We start from the raw sequence: 16,267 nt of genomic DNA, 5'->3' as shown, positions 1-16,267 counted from the left end.
AAACTGAGTAATGTATAGTTCTAAAATATGGATTATAATCTACAGTTTGATACCAAACTTATTGACATAAATTCATGAAATAAAATTTTGAATGTGAGTCAACAAACAAGATGACATGGCCTTTCACCTGTGACCAATATAGAAAGGGTTAATAGGCTTGTTTAACTTCTTTTTTCAGGTTTTGTCTCATTACTAATACAAAAATAAACATGCCAATGTTTCACTTAGAGAGCAGTTTGAGTCGTGTCCTTATTTTAGAATGAAGTGGCAAATTTGCAGTACAAAATTTATGGTGGGTAACAAGTTACTAATACATAACATGCACTAACAATTAAATATCTAAAAATGGTACCTTGTTTATAAAAAAGAAGTAGGTGGATACGCTAAGTGGTGCACTAATCTTAGCTATTTTTTCTTCATGTATTTTCACTGTTATTGTTTTCACTAACATGAAAACAGTACTTCACAAAAAAAGCCTGGATTTATAAATCTTAACTGTTTGTCCTTGTGAATTACTTAGATTTAGAAAGTTTCTGAGATTACTAATGTATTAAGTTACTTCTTCAAATGATGAACAATATACATTTTTTTGTAAAAAACATGTGACAGATTTTGTTTTCTATGTTCCCTTTAATTTGTTCATTGTGGCTCAAAATCATTTTAAAAATAGCATTTCAAATCTATCTTTTGTCTCCCACATGTTGCTGCTCAAATTTCTTTTCATTCTGTGGAACAACTCAGTTGGTCTGGATCATGAGACAAAAGGCTCTATGAAATGCTATTTATATATGTAGTATAATACTTCAAAAATGATGGTTTAAAGGCCAATAAGCATTAGAAACTAATAGGTCTAAAATTTGTTATAATCAAGTCAATTACAAATGCTTTTCCACATTCCTCTGATTCTGGGCCATAACAGACATATGAGGAATGTGTAAAAATATCTACAGATACCTAGATTGTTATCAAAATATTTAGTCTTCGATACCTCACTGGCTTTTGGCATTTAACCCTATGCACATGTGTGAGGGTCAAAGTACCAAGCCATAATCTTTTACAGAGTGTCATTCAATATGGTATGTATTAATACTATTAATAAATGACCTTATAGCACCAAAATGTTGTTTTTATTTCATTAAACACTCAAGTTTGAAGCTTTGTAATGTCAGTTTCAGTTTGTGTTTTAGTGAATGCTCCTAAAGAAGCTGTAAAGCGAAACGTTGTGTTTAATGAAATAAAACCAACATTTTGGTGTCATAAAGTCATTTATTTCTAAAATTAATATGTTTTTCATACACCAATATGCAATACAGAAATTAAATAATGGTATTATGTATTCGATGTCAGGGTTATCAACTATTCATTTTACCCTAAATTACTGATTTAGCAACAGTTTATGTTGAAGGAGAGTAAATACTAAACAGAGTACACAGGAATACTGAAAAACTGTAGATAAGCATTCTGGAGATTCTAGAGGTTATGCACATACAATATGCAAACTACAAAATGGACAACAGTATCTTTATTCTTCACATGTACATCACCTTGCACTCTGACTTTTCACAGTTTGAGTCAGACTGATATTGTCAATTCACAGATGTATCTTAATCACAAATATCTTTGCAGCTCTTCTAATTTTTTGCATACAACACACTTGTAGATTTTCTAAAAGCTTTCTACATTTTGTGTTAATATTTTTTTTCAAATATGGACAGTCCAATGGATCAAACCATGCACATTCAGTTAAACCTTAACAATATACGTATTTCCAAAATAATAAGATTTTAAAAATATTTATTTTCTTTGTTTTTATTTTAACAAGCTATAAAGATACTAAAATCTGTAAAAGTGTTTTAGTATTTTTTTATTATATTAATCTATTGCATCAAATTATGTTAAGTTATAATTTGAACAGTTGAAGAAAATTATGCATAAGAACTTCATACTTGAAGAAAAAAAAGTCAAGAAAACTTTTATTATTATTACACTTCCAGACGTGTAATTGTAAGTTTACTAAATTTTGTTTTACATTAATTTTTTTTAGTTTTCCAGAATCTCAAAGTTGTCAGCAATCCAATTGTCTAATGCTTTTATTCTAACTATATTATGCACCATGGCTTAAGTTGTAGTGATATCTAAAGAGACACTTAATAACAATAATTATATTATTTCATTCCTTTAGTCCCCATTAAAAAATGCAATTATAAATCATCAAAATTATTCAACTGTGTCATAAATAATCCTATATGCATGCCATTTAATTTGTTTTCAACTATATTCATTTCAATTGATCATATATACCTGATGTGCACTTAACCCATAACCCATTAACTGCGGCTGCTCTAAACGTGTGTGGAATTTTTGCAAGCCATATACCATATACAGCACACTCACACTCAACTGCCAGAGGAGAACAGTATCCTATACGACAAATCAACAGTCAATGGGTTAATAAAGATTACCTTTGAACCTGTTTTACTTCACCATATAGTAACCTAAATTAATTTAGATATGTGAATAATGTTACAACACTTCATCAAATTCATTATTCAATATTATATAGCAGACCAACTGTTTAATGACTGTATATATGCATATTAACAATTTCCATTTTCACCAGAAGTGAAACTGAAAACAGAATCTGTGACATTGAGATCTAAAGCATTCCTTGATTGACCTTAATCTCTGCTGTGGACTGCAGTTTCACCTATTCAGGGCTCATCAGCACTGTTTGGTCAGTAAACGAAAGAGATACAATTAGGCCACTTACAAACGTGAAGTGTATATAATATCTATGGTGTTTTGAGTCCATTTTACTTCACCATATAGTAGCCTAAATTAATTTAGATATGTGAATAATGTTAAGACATTTTATCAAATTCATTATTCTATATTACATAGAGGAACAACTGTTTAACAATTGCATATATATATATATATATATATTAAATATTTATTTTTATTTTTCACTAGACGTGAAATTGAAAACAAGTTCAATGATATTTCTTTGGTTTCCTGACTCAAGCTATGCTGATGAACCTTGAAAAGACAAAACTGCAGTCCACAGCAGTGGATACAGTCAAGCAAGGAATGCGTTAGGCCTCTATGTTACAGATTCTCCTTTCATATACCCAATTCAATTTTATCACATCACGATCTCTACCAACCTACCCTCAAATCTAGTTGAGTGTTGACTGATACCACAACGGATGATATATCAGCATGACAGACAGACAGCTTTTCATATTTATATATACATAGGAAGAAAAAGCAGATTCTGACCTAAAAAAATAAGATGACTGTCTGTTTTTTTATTTATTTTTTGTTGTTTAAAGCTACTCATCTTTTGTGTTCTAAAATGTATATTTGAAAGGCATTACAATCACTGAAAATGTCCCTCAAGTGTTAGTGCTGTTAATGTTTCATAAGATTCATGTCATGTGTGATACTGTATCACAAAGACTGTGAAACATACACAAATTAAATTATAAATTTGTACTTTTCAAGGGAGGAGAAGGCATTTAAGTGAGCTGTGTGAGAATGGGACTGACTACAATACACAGTTAACAAAAAAGGACAAGTGAAGAAGACTGCATTCTTTGGATATAAATACCCTATTTTTGCTTTAAAAATTGTAATGGTTCATCAGATTACTACTTTAAGCTGATTATTTCTCACTATGTTCAATGGTTTTGGATCAGAGTAATTTTTGCATGCTGACGTACATGTGACCACTCACATAAAGGCTAACTTCTCAACTGTTGAGGAATTAAAGATTTATGTTCACAATAATCTATTTAATGTCTAATCACTTAAAAGCCTTTTTTTGAAACTTATCAAACAATAATATTGTGTACTTGAGAAAATCCAATAAACCAATAAAATACCAAACAGGACCAACAACAATCTAATAAAAAGTACAGATATTCGAACATTTCCATAAGTGTCCAGAAAATATAAAGTGAAAGCAGTTTTCACTACCATGAAACATATTTCAATCAAAGGTTGAATCACCTCTGAAAACCAAGACCACCTTTAGTAGTATTACAAAGTTTGGGTTCCTTTTCAAATTATCAATGGCTTTCTGTCCTGCTGTGGTGAGATTGGGAAAAAGAAGTACTATGTCTGATCTGTAATGCAACATTTCTGGGAGGGCATTACATTGCTCACTCTAGGTTAGTAGGAAAGTACAGGGTCAGTCAATTGGACCGAGTCACGTGACCTTTTGTATTCGTTTAAAGTCTTTATAAATTTAATATTCATAACTCTCAATATATTGGGTATATCTTCACAAAATTTTGCAGTCTTTCAGTTAATATTACAAGTCTTTCACATACAAAATGTCATACTTCTTAGTGAAGTATTTTTAATAAAGTAAAGATTTGACCATGAGTATATTGAGTATTTGTTTTGAATAGTCCGTATGCAATGTAATTTTCATGTTAAAATTAAAAATACTTTTCGTCATTTCAAAAATGTAAAATTTCCATTGTGTAATCCCTAAAACCTCCTAAATGCATTTCAAACTTTTTTTCACTAAATCCTTATAGTTTATATGTTACTTTCTCTAACCTGTCTCAAAACAGGATCAGTCAATTCGCCCGACCTCATAACCACCAAAAAAAAAATCGAAATAAACCTAAATTTCTTTCTAGAATAACTTCAAATTGTAACATGAAACTACATTCGTTTATCCAAAGTAGCTTTAAATTCGTAACATTATACATCTATTTATAACTAAATTTTGTTTTACAGCCCTTTGAACCATGTCTAACTTGTATCTGCACCATTATAAGTTGTAAATCACTCGGGGAAGATTCAGCTCACGTGGACCATTATAATTATATTATTATCACTACTTATTTTATCTAATCTAGTCTTAAATAACAAAAAGATCCGTATTTTTAGATTTTAGATACTTTTATAATAATAAATAAAGAATAAATATGAAAAACAAGAAATAAAGTACTTACACAATCTTCTTTTTTCTTGCCATTGATTGTCGAGGAGAGTTAAGGCTGATTTTTAATAGTTATTATAGTAATGCAATTAACAATTTTTATTTAATTAAATATTGCACCAAAGAAAATAGGCTAATAACATGCAAAAAGTAGACAAATTCATTTACCTCTCAAAATTTTCCTGGCTTTCTACCTGTGTGACAAGAGCAGTTACTTCATATTCATCCAAGCTCGTTGTTAACTTTTCCATGAGAAAGATGTTGCTACTCTGAGTGAAATTGATAATTATCTGTCCAGATCACAATTTTTTACAATACATCATTTAATAGATGAAAACCTTGACTTTCTATTGGTTATTAGTAATATATAATGAAACGTAAGAGAGAACTATCAATGAATTGTAAAACAGAGGATGTGATAGGTGGGTGTGGCAGGAGTGGGGCTGATTTTCTATTTGATAGCTCTGTAGCCAAAGAAAATTAAAGGCTATAAAAATTATGGTTTGTTTGAGCAATAACGATTTTATAGAGTATTTCACATTTAATTTCGTACATTTCTGAGGGGTGATGGATAAAATAGGGATGATGACATGCTAAGACAAAATGTTTTACGTGGGTCACACTAATGGAAATTCAGGATTTTTTTATATATTTCCTTGTATGCTATTAAAATATGGATTATTAGCTAAGATTTTATACTATTCTAATTGGTATAACAAACAAAAAGTAGTTTTATAAGATTTGGAATGTAAGACACTAAAACCTTGCGTCATGGGCAGTAAAGGGTACCCGGGAAGAGAGGGTTAAGCATTAGTACAAATTTTATTCCAACCATTTTATTTATTTCATCAGATTTTTCTCTCTCTTCAGTATTTTCCTTTCTTTTCTTTTCAGTTTTTGTTCTATTTGTTTAGGAGACACCTAAATATGTTCTTTCTAGTCTATGTTCTTCATTTTTATTATTTATCCTAAGCACAACAGCAATCTAGTTTATAACTTTTGTATTGTTCTCCTTTATTTAAGTCTTTACTTACTCATATAATAAATTTAAGCATGTTTATTCAATTCATTTGTAAATAAGGTTAATAATCCCATATAATAAATTTAGCTATTTTATTCAATTTGTTTGTGACCAGTGGTGGCACTACAGGGGGGGGGCATTTGCCCACCAAATCTTTTTTGACCCCCTTAGCTTCAGGTATGAATGGTATAAAGTATATCCTTGGCTTGAATATTCCACATCTACCAACAGAGTTTACTGTTTTGTCTACTGTCCTTTTAGTACTGGCATTAAGTATCAAGGTGAGCAAGTTTTTGTGTCTGAGGGGTTCAATACATGGAAAAAGTGAATGGGGGAAGCTCCAAAAACAATAAACTTCTCAAACACGAACAGTCTGATGCACTGAACAACACGTACAAATATAATGAGAAAACAGTACTGGACATTGTTAATAAAGCTCACTGGCCGATTGTGGAGAACAAATAGGGAATACATCAAAATACTTGCAGATATGTTGAGACCGCTGTCAAAGACATAGCTCAGAGGGATTAGAGTGAAGTAGACACAGCTGAAAATAAAGGAAACTTTTTGGAAATATTAAACTTCTTAAAGACTTGTACCCATATCCTAAATGAACAACTGTGTGAAGAACCTAAAAATGTGAAATATACACACCATAGTGTACAAAATGCCATTTTGGATATCATCAGTGATATAATTTTGAACAAAATAAAAGAACAAATAAGAGAAGCTCAGTAATTTTTCAATCGTAGTCAATGAAACTAAATACCTATCGAAAAGTGCAGATAAGTTTGGTACTTCGGTACTTTATTGATTCAGACGTTCATGGAGATTTTCTTCGTTTTGAAGTTACTGATGAATTTGATGCAGAATCATTGCCAAATAAATTCTGGAGAAGTTAAAGGATAACAGACTTGATGTCACAAACATGTCAATGATATGATGGCACTGCTATCATGAGCAGCAAGTACTCTGGGATTCAACAGAAAATAAAGACAAATCATACCTCAAGCCATCTATATTCACAGTTTTGCTCATTGTAGAAAGTGTGGAACCTGTTACCCCTGAGGCTGACTTTTTCTCAATGCTTCAGACTTGCTACAATTTTTTAATTGGTTCTTATATTCACATTAAGTGGATTGATTTTCATAGAAGAAAAGACATGCACCCAAATGAAAAGAATGTAGAATTTAAAACAATGTCAGAAACACGATATGCTTGCCAGGTGCACGTGGTAAGTGCAATTGGAGCAAGGTTTGACTGTTTTATTAAATTTCTGCAGCATGTTGACATAAGTGATAGCAATGAGACCATGCAATAAATGCCAGATCCATTTAAGCACAACTTCACCAGACATTCGTATACCGTATGCTGTTCCTCAATGACAACTTACATGAAGCAAAATGAGCATCAGATATGCTCCAAAGATCCAAGTTAGATTACTTGAAAGCAGAAGATCTCAACGAGAGCCTACTAGCAATGTTGCAAACCTACAGATGTGATGAGAAAGCTGCACATTATTTTCAATGTTCTTGTGACATTGCTACCAGAAATGACCAGAAATGATGCAGTTGGCATCAGTTACAGAGCTCCACGCCCTCAAACATGGACAACTTTGTAGTTCTAACCACAATTGGGAAGTGGGATGCCATACGAGATTTGTCTGATATGAAACGAGTCATCTTGTTTCCAACCATTGATAGTATTTTTGGAGAACTAAAACAATTCAGTGGGGAAAATCTCCAAATACTCTGCTCCCTGTCGGCAACTGATCCCAAATCTGAAGAATTCCTCAATTTTGAGACTATTAAACCTCTTGCAGTCCATGATAGGCTGAATCTTGAAGACATATAAATGGAAATGGGGCAAGCTAAGAGAATGAATGAGAATTCAGGTGCAACATTTGGAGCAGTCAAGGAGTTTCCAGAACATCTCAAACCCCTAGTTATTGCTTTTACTGAACTTTAGAATGTTATAAAGATAGCAATAGCTCTCCCAGTTAGTACAACTAGCTGTGAAAGGAGCTTCAGCAAGCTAAAACTGATCAAAAATAAAATTAGAACAATATGGCAGACAAGAGATTGAAGAGTCTAACAGTAACTAGTGTGCACAGAAACATGCTCTTTCCATTAAACTTGAGGATGTTGTTGACAGGTTCATTACTAAGTTTCCAAATACAAGGTTAATGTTGGTTTAAAGTCGAATAGGAAGACCGTTCTGGTTGGAGACTTGGTAAGTTCATGCCCTTGGCTATTATTCATCAATCCACTTTAAAATGAACTTGTTATCCCCCCCCCCCAAAAAAAAATTACCTGCACATGCTAGAATGTTCAAAACCTTCAGTTCCCAAGGTTTGTGAATATTGTGGGGCTTCAAAACTCAATATAAAGTACTTTTTTGAAACCCAGTGTTGGTTCAATGTAATTCAGCATGCTAAGATTTGAGGGGGAACAATAAGACTCTTTGAAATAACACATGAGTATAAGATGTTTTGTTTTGCCCTCCCAGTTTTTGGTGCTCACAGTGCCATTGTTTATGACTAATGTTTTTAACATTTTTTTGTTTTTCTTTCAATATTTTGTCAATTTCATGTTCAAAAAAGATTTCCTGTTACACTTACCACAAGACATTTGAAATGAAGATAAATGATCCCATACTAAACTTCGTGCCCTTATCATGGCTTTTACACCTTCTGTGTTGTACCCACACCGAGATGAATAGTTGGTCCAACGATCCCCTTCTAGAAACTCCTCCCTGGATACACATGTTGCCATGGCAACCAAAATGTCAAAGTAGAGTGATACCTATAAAATTCATATCTTGATAAATGAAAAAAAAGCTTCCAAAAAATGTTAAAGCTAGCAAGGGCAATTAAATTCTAGAAAGAGAGATTCATATTTAAAAAAAAACATTAAAATCTACATTTTCATTTACATATCTTCTCAAATTCCAATCATAATATATTCTTGTTATTTCTGCATCTTATTCTATTGTAATGAGTACTGTCAAGTCATTTTCCAAACAGATTAAGATCTTCTATGTTTTTATTTTAGGTTATATTTTTTCCTCCACACAAACAAACTGTCATCTATAGTTTAGGGTACCCTTATCCCTATATCAATAGACAATTTTATGTGTAGCTGTAACATATTTTCAAATAAAAAGTGAGGTTACTTAAAAGTCAACACTAATAAGAAAATGTCTTTTACCTGCAGAGGTTCAGTTCCACTGTCAACCCCTATGTAAGTACAACTATCAAGAGGTGACAGACCGTGAATATCAAGCAAGCTTTCCACAACATTCTCTGATAGATACACAAGTCCTGAAACCTAGAGCAAATAATGTGTTTAATCCACATTTTCTCAATTCCTAGTTTGAAATGTTAGTCATATACATTGTCATTATTATGCAAAGCAATTATGTTTTAGCTGAAGATAAAATAGAATATTTCAATGTAGTTTTCAGCTTTTTTCTTGAACAAACTTTGTGAATTTATAATAAATATTAAACAAAATTTCAAAATATGTTAATGAAAATATAAAACAGCCTAAATTTCATTTTATAAAATAATCAGGAATTCATACAGAACACATTCTAACTAATTACAATACACTTATTCAACAACATAAGTACAATACATGTAGCAGTAATCAAAAATGACAAATACATAGTTCAAAATAAGAAAAGCATGGCAACTCACTAATGGAACTTTCCCATTCTCCAGACAGCAATCTTGGATAACATTTACATCCTGGCAAAACAAAATATCTTCTACACACCCCTAACAAAAAGAAACAAAGAATTTCAGAAAAAGTATTTAACATAATCTCTCAGTATTGCATTCAAAAGTGAAAGTGGAATAATTTTATAAATTACAAAATTTGGTATGGCTAAAATACACTAATTTCTTATTATAAGAAACAACACATTTCATGAGTGGATAATTCACTCACTATTATATATATATATGCATTTTAATAATTATCAAACATTTACCTTTTTTTAATTTCTACTTTACCTAATGCTGCATAATATATATACTTCCTTAATATATATATATATACCTGTTTGTTTCTACTTTCACTGATACAGGTCAGTGGGAGATAGGGGTGTCCTTGATGTAACTTGATTTTTTCCTGCTCACAGTGGAAATACTTAACCAAATTACAGGAAACTTAGTACAAATTTTTTAAATAATATCTAGTTTCAGATTTTAAAAAATCATATGTCTAATCAGTTTTAAAGTGATTGATATTCTTTAACACATTTATATATCTTATCAGTTTTAATGTGATTGATATTCTTTAACACATTTATATATCTAATAGGTTTCAATGTGATTGATATTCTTTAACACATTTATATATCTTATCAGTTTTAATGTGATTGATATTCTTTAACACATTTATATATCTAATAGGTTTCAATGTGATTGATATTCTTGAACACATTTATATATGTAATCAGTTTTAATGTGATTGATATTCTTTAACACATTTATATATCTAATAGGTTTCAATGTGATTGATATTCTTTAACACATTTATATATCTAATCAGTTTTAATGTGATTGATATTCTTTAACACATTTATATATCTAATAGGTTTCAATGTGATTGATATTCTTTAACACATTTATATATCTAATAGGTTTCAATGTGATTGATATTCTTTAACACATTTATATATGTAATCAGTTTTAAAGTGATTGATATACTGATACTCTATTTTGCCAACTGCAGTACTCACCACTTCTGTCAATATGTCTTACAAACAATGCAAAAATTAAAAAAGATTTATCGGTGACCTAGAATCTGACCTTTCAAAATGGTAATACAATAGATTAGGTTACGATATTTTTGTTAAAAATATTCTTGGTCAAAATCAACTTTTATTTACTGATTATACTTTATTTATGTGAGTTGTTTCAATATGGTCAACATACCAATAATTAATATTAAATAAACAAGGATTTGAGTTACCAGAGCCTTTTGCTGTCACCTACCGTATTCTCTTTACCTAATAAGGCTTAACTGATGTCACAGAAGAAAATTTCCATAGCATTCAAACAAATATAATTTATCAAAATATCTTGTAAACTATAAAAAATACCAGATCTGTGGTTTGTTCATAAGTCTCCTAACTTCTCAATGAATCTCATTGTTCTTCTCTGCATAAGCTTAGTGATGAAACCTCTCATACAACTTTATTCACTCTACATTGACATAAATAGTTTATGTCTATATAATGTTTATAATAATTTGGTCTATCCATTGGCATTTAAACTTTGCATGGAGCTGTCTTGAAATATGAGTTTCATTAATAGTTTTTAATCACTTATTACGAGGTCATAAGAGGATAGGAACCAAGAGAAACAAATGGAAAGAAATTTTTGTGAGAAACAAAATACTAATGCTAATATTCTTAGAGTTTTAAGCGAATATAAACCTAAGCTTCTGGATGGACAAACACATTCAAAAAATACTTTTCTTGTTCAGTGCTGCTTTCTATATGCATAATTTTTGCTTACCACTAGCCCTGTACTCCTACCTATCCCCACGCGTTTACACATCATACAGCTGCACTGTAGCATCCAAGTAAGTATGAGACAGCCCTCCACCAATACGAGTGTGACACACCCTCCTGATGCAGCTAGCTCCCTCTATACTGTAGAACCTAATTTTCACTTGGAGATTAGGCAAAGGAGCATTGGAAGTGGAGAGGACAGATATGATGTGTGAGAAGTGGTAGGTATCTATCGGAAATACATTTTCAGTGTAGATAAATTATAACTTTCAATACAATGCCTTTTCTCACATAATAACTAGAATCCCACAATGAAACAGTGAAGGAATCAGTGAACTCAACATCAGGTGACAGTAGGAAGGGGGAATGCAACATGGTGGGTCAATTACAGCGCACCTGGTGGTATTGGAATTTACCATCCAGTCTGCAGTAGCAGGAGGATCCCAACCAGCCACATGTCTGAGGACTTATGTTGGCCGGTCCTGCTCTAATTCCACCACAGACCACCCAGGAACCAACATCCAGGAGGCAGTAGAATGAGGGTCCCAGCCAAAGAGATGAACCATATGTGGTGCATCATCTACAGTCCAAAACCAGGTGGCATCAGATATTTTTCATCCAATCCACAATAGGAGGAGAGTTCACATCATTTAAACTGACAGAACACCACTGCCCTACTCTTATCTGAGTGGAATTTAGTATACCCAGGAGAATGCTTCCATGGTCCACCACTCCAGCAGCTAGGAGCTGGTAAGTGGTTAGGACTCCCGTATTCCAGTCAAGGGGGGGGTGAGGAGTCCAGAGCAATGTAACACTGGAGAAAGTGCAATGAGTGACCACAAAACCATATTTTTAAAAGCAGGCTGGTCTCGATTAATTCAACTAGGATCAGAGGTATGGGTAGCTATCCCGACACCATTTTACTCATGGCAGTCATTAGTTGATACCGTCTTGGATGTACCTTAATTATGTGTCAAAACACTGTGAGGAAACCTTTAATTCTCTTGCGGAACACCCCTTCTCAAAAGTGAGTGTTATAGACCTTAATGGTCATACGGTGTGCATTTATGGTTTAGTATACCTCATCACAGAGCAGGATCCAACAAGTAAAATGTGTCACTGTAAAGAAATTAAAGACGTACCCACTCACAGTTGAACTGAGGTGCATAGGATGATAATGGGTATTTGGTATCCCAAGGAGGAGGAGAAGGCCATATGATGATGATAATGAGGTGTGGTTCATATGATAGCCTGGATGATGATCTCCAATGAGTGATGGAAATGGGCAGCCAGGGAGAGAGAGGAAAGGAGCAAAACAAAAGAGAGAGAACAGAAGATAGGAGGATGGGCATAAAGGTAAAGTTTGAACCAATCCTGACTGAAGGCATCTACCACCAAAGCCAAAGGATATGGAACCAAGAACCAAAAGAGGGGTAGTTTGGAATCAAGGTGAGTGGCAAGTCATCCAGAAGTGGAGTACTACACTGGGTACACAACCATCAAAACACCTGGGGATCTAGGGACCACTTCCTGGAGAGAATCTTGTAAGAATGAGACAAGCGACCCACAAAAAGATTCAGAGCACCTGGGTCATGACATGCCAGTAGATGTATGTGATATGAATGGGCCTAGAAGAGGAGTTCCAGTATTCAAAAACAAAGCAAACATGAAAGAGTGCCCCCATGTCAGTTGATGTAAGAGACAATGGTTGAATTGTTGGAATGGATCATGACTAAAGATAGGAAATAATCCAAAGCTTAAAGAATGACAAGTAGTCCCAGAAGATTGATAAGCAGAGCTGATTCAATCAAAGACCAACTATCTGTGATCTCCTGGGAATCCATGAATGCCCCCAACCCTTCATAGAAGAATCTGTAAATAGATGCATCTTGGGATGGGGAAGAAGAAGAGGAATGCCAGCCATGGTGATGTCCCTGTTGAGTGACCATACTAAATTGACATGGAGGGAGAGGGATAACAGAGTCAAGAGGATCCCAAGCAATATTCCACTGATCATGCAACACCCATTGAATAGTATGTATGTGAGCACAACCCAAAAGAATGAGGGCTTCCATCAAAGCTCAAGTCCCCAAAAGAGATAGAACCTAGCAAGCAGTGACAGGAGGAGAGGATTGAGCTTTGAGAACTAATAGTTCCATTGATTACAACCAGAGAGGAGAAGGCTGGGCCTGACTGACATACAAATTGAAGAGCACTCCCAAACAGATGGGGTATTAGGTCAGTATGAGAAAGGAGTTATCCAACATGACTAGCCAACCCACACTACCAGCCTCTAGGAGAAGTAAATGTGTGTGTTTGTGTGAGTGAGAGAGATGTTTGTTGGAATGGAGCTAAAGGCAGCCAATCATTCATATAATGGTGAAACTGCAGACTTTGAGAATGAAGAAGACAGGCAAAGACCCTGAAAACCCAACAGAATACATATGGTACAGAAGCCAGACCAAATGGAAAAGTGCAAAATTGATATACTCAACCTTTTGTGGACAAAATGAAGGTAGCATCCACATGTTAAGGAAATAGGAATGTGAAGGTAAGTAACCAAGATGTCAACCTTCATCATTCAAAGTAAATTCCCACTTAAGAGTGAGGAAAGGCTATGATGAAATGAGGTAGGTCAATGAAATGGATATGACTGGAGAGATCTACGACATGGTGCCAGCACCATGTCTTTGTAGGAACTACTGACATCTGGGAATAGAACCTTGAAGAAGGGTTATAGACAAGTGTGATAGCATCCTTGTGAAGATCTCAAACTGCTTCGGAAAGATGCTGGCAGAAAAATGGATCCAGAGGATGATAATGGTAAGTGGAGTTTGAAAATGAAAGTAAAGTCATACGGATAACACCTGAAGCACCCAAGGATCCATGGTGAAAGTGCTCCATAGGTGTGAACAAACCTGGCCAAACATGCCACAACCAACAGTTTAGTCACAGAATCCTAAGCAGCAGGTGATCTGGTAATAATCAATCTGATGGCTAGCCACTGAAACCTGAGAGAGAAGGACAGGCAAAGGGAAGGAAGGTGAGATACGGGAACAGGCAAAGACTGTGAAAACCAAGGATGAAAGAAGAAGTGTTGACAAGTAGCCTCTACCCTGGACTCCAATGAGCCAAGAAAATTTTCAAGGACTGACTGGTGTAAAAATTGAGCCATACAATGGTCACGCAAATAGGAAGTGGACAGGCACACATGAGCTAAAAGCAGATCCCTACTCAGGAGATCCCAACAACTAAGGAGCCAAGTTTGTAGGTTAAGGGTAGAGGAAGACAAGCTTGCCAAAATGTAAAACAGGAAGGAGCAAGTATCCACTAAAAATGCTTGAGGGGAATTATGGATAGCCTCAGATAGGATATGGATAGAGGAGAGTTAACATAGGATAATGGTGACAGGCAAATAGAGATGAGAAAATTGGGCCTAGGAAAAACCCCATAGTGGTATCAGAATCAGATCCCCACACCCTAGTCAAAAATTTTAACTTCTGTGAGTTCTGAAAAGGGAAATTCCAAATGATGATACATTAATGCATAGGAATCAGAGGCACAAGAGAGACAAGGTATACTAATCTCAGAACATAATTGTGCTGGAAACTGATTAGCATGGACCCTGATATCTAGAGAGAGCAAGAAAACAAGGTAATCTGAGGAAGAAGTTGCATGCAGGAAAGAAAAAGAAGAATAATAAGACAAAAAGGATACAGACAAAAGGTAGCATATCTGGAACATCATATCAAGGAAGGTGGAGGAAGGTCTGGCAGCATCCACAGGTGTGACCCAGGATTGCATGGCAAAGGAAGGAGGTGAAAACATGTTGTCCAAATCCTCATCATTCTGACCAGGTTCCCCAGGAAATGGTATATCTGGTCTTGGGTAAGGAGACACAGCAGGCTGCATGATGGACTCTGACTCATGGCAAACTGAGACCAAAACCTTCTCAGCAGAAAGAACAGAGTCTGAAACCTGAGAAACTACAGGTTTAGGTTCAGTGGCATTAATAATTGTTCTAACTTTAAATTGTGAATTCATAATTCAAATTCAGAGTGGGAGTTGTCAGATCAATCTATAGTATCAAGTTAATGATGAGAAGAAAAAATTAATAAACTGGAAACAACAAAAATAGTTGTTCCACTAATCATTCAAAACCCCCAAAAAATAATAAAATCAAACACAAGCACAAATTAGATACACCTGCACTCAGGTATACCAAATCAACAAGTAAAGATTGGGATCTACAGTATAGAGGGAGTCAGCTGTGCCAGGAGGGTGTGTTGCACTCCTATTGGTGGAGGGCTGTTGCATGCTTATTTGTATACTACAGCATAGCTGTACCATGTGTAAACATGTGGGGGTAGGTGAGAGTATCAAGGCTAGTGGTAGTGCAAATTGTGCATAGAGAGGGCAGCACTGAAGGAAAAAAGCTAAGGTATTGTATCGAAAAAAGGTTATGGTTGATATACAAGTTCAATAATCATTTTGAACTGAGCAAGTTAAACTGTTTCAAATGCCAATGATTAACTCTCCCAACACGGGGTCGGTCAATTTGACTGAGTCATGTGACCTTTTGTATTCGTTTAAAGTTGATATAAATTTAATACTTATAACTCTCAATATATTGGGTATATCTTCACAAAATTTGGCAGTCTTTCAGTTAATATTACAAATCTTTCACATACAAAAAGTCGTATTTCATAGTGAAGTATTTCTAATAAAATAAAATAAAGTTTTGTCCATGAATATATTGA

General features: G+C 34.1%; 1 protein-coding gene across 1 annotated transcript in view; it reads right to left on the bottom strand.

Annotated features, from left to right (window-relative positions):
- The window catches only part of LOC106465152 (L-fucose kinase-like), a gene marked incomplete at its 3' end in the record, with an annotated part of 210,195 nt that overhangs the window by 144,997 nt on the left and 48,931 nt on the right, over nucleotides 1–16,267 (bottom strand). The window contains exons 8-10 of the mRNA XM_022392980.1: nucleotides 9,682–9,762; nucleotides 9,191–9,310; nucleotides 8,602–8,785 (exon numbers count right to left, since the gene is read on the bottom strand). Coding sequence (XP_022248688.1) covers nucleotides 8,602–8,785; nucleotides 9,191–9,310; nucleotides 9,682–9,762 — 385 coding nt within the window. The remainder of the gene's footprint in view (nucleotides 1–8,601; nucleotides 8,786–9,190; nucleotides 9,311–9,681; nucleotides 9,763–16,267) is intronic.

The sequence above is a fragment of the Limulus polyphemus genome, unplaced genomic scaffold (genome assembly GCF_000517525.1).
Source record: "Limulus polyphemus unplaced genomic scaffold, Limulus_polyphemus-2.1.2 Scaffold1850, whole genome shotgun sequence".
NCBI classification, from domain to species: Eukaryota; Metazoa; Arthropoda; class Merostomata; order Xiphosura; family Limulidae; genus Limulus; species Limulus polyphemus.
The sequence above is the reverse complement of the archived record's forward strand: the minus strand, read 5'-3'. Positions and strand labels throughout refer to the sequence as shown.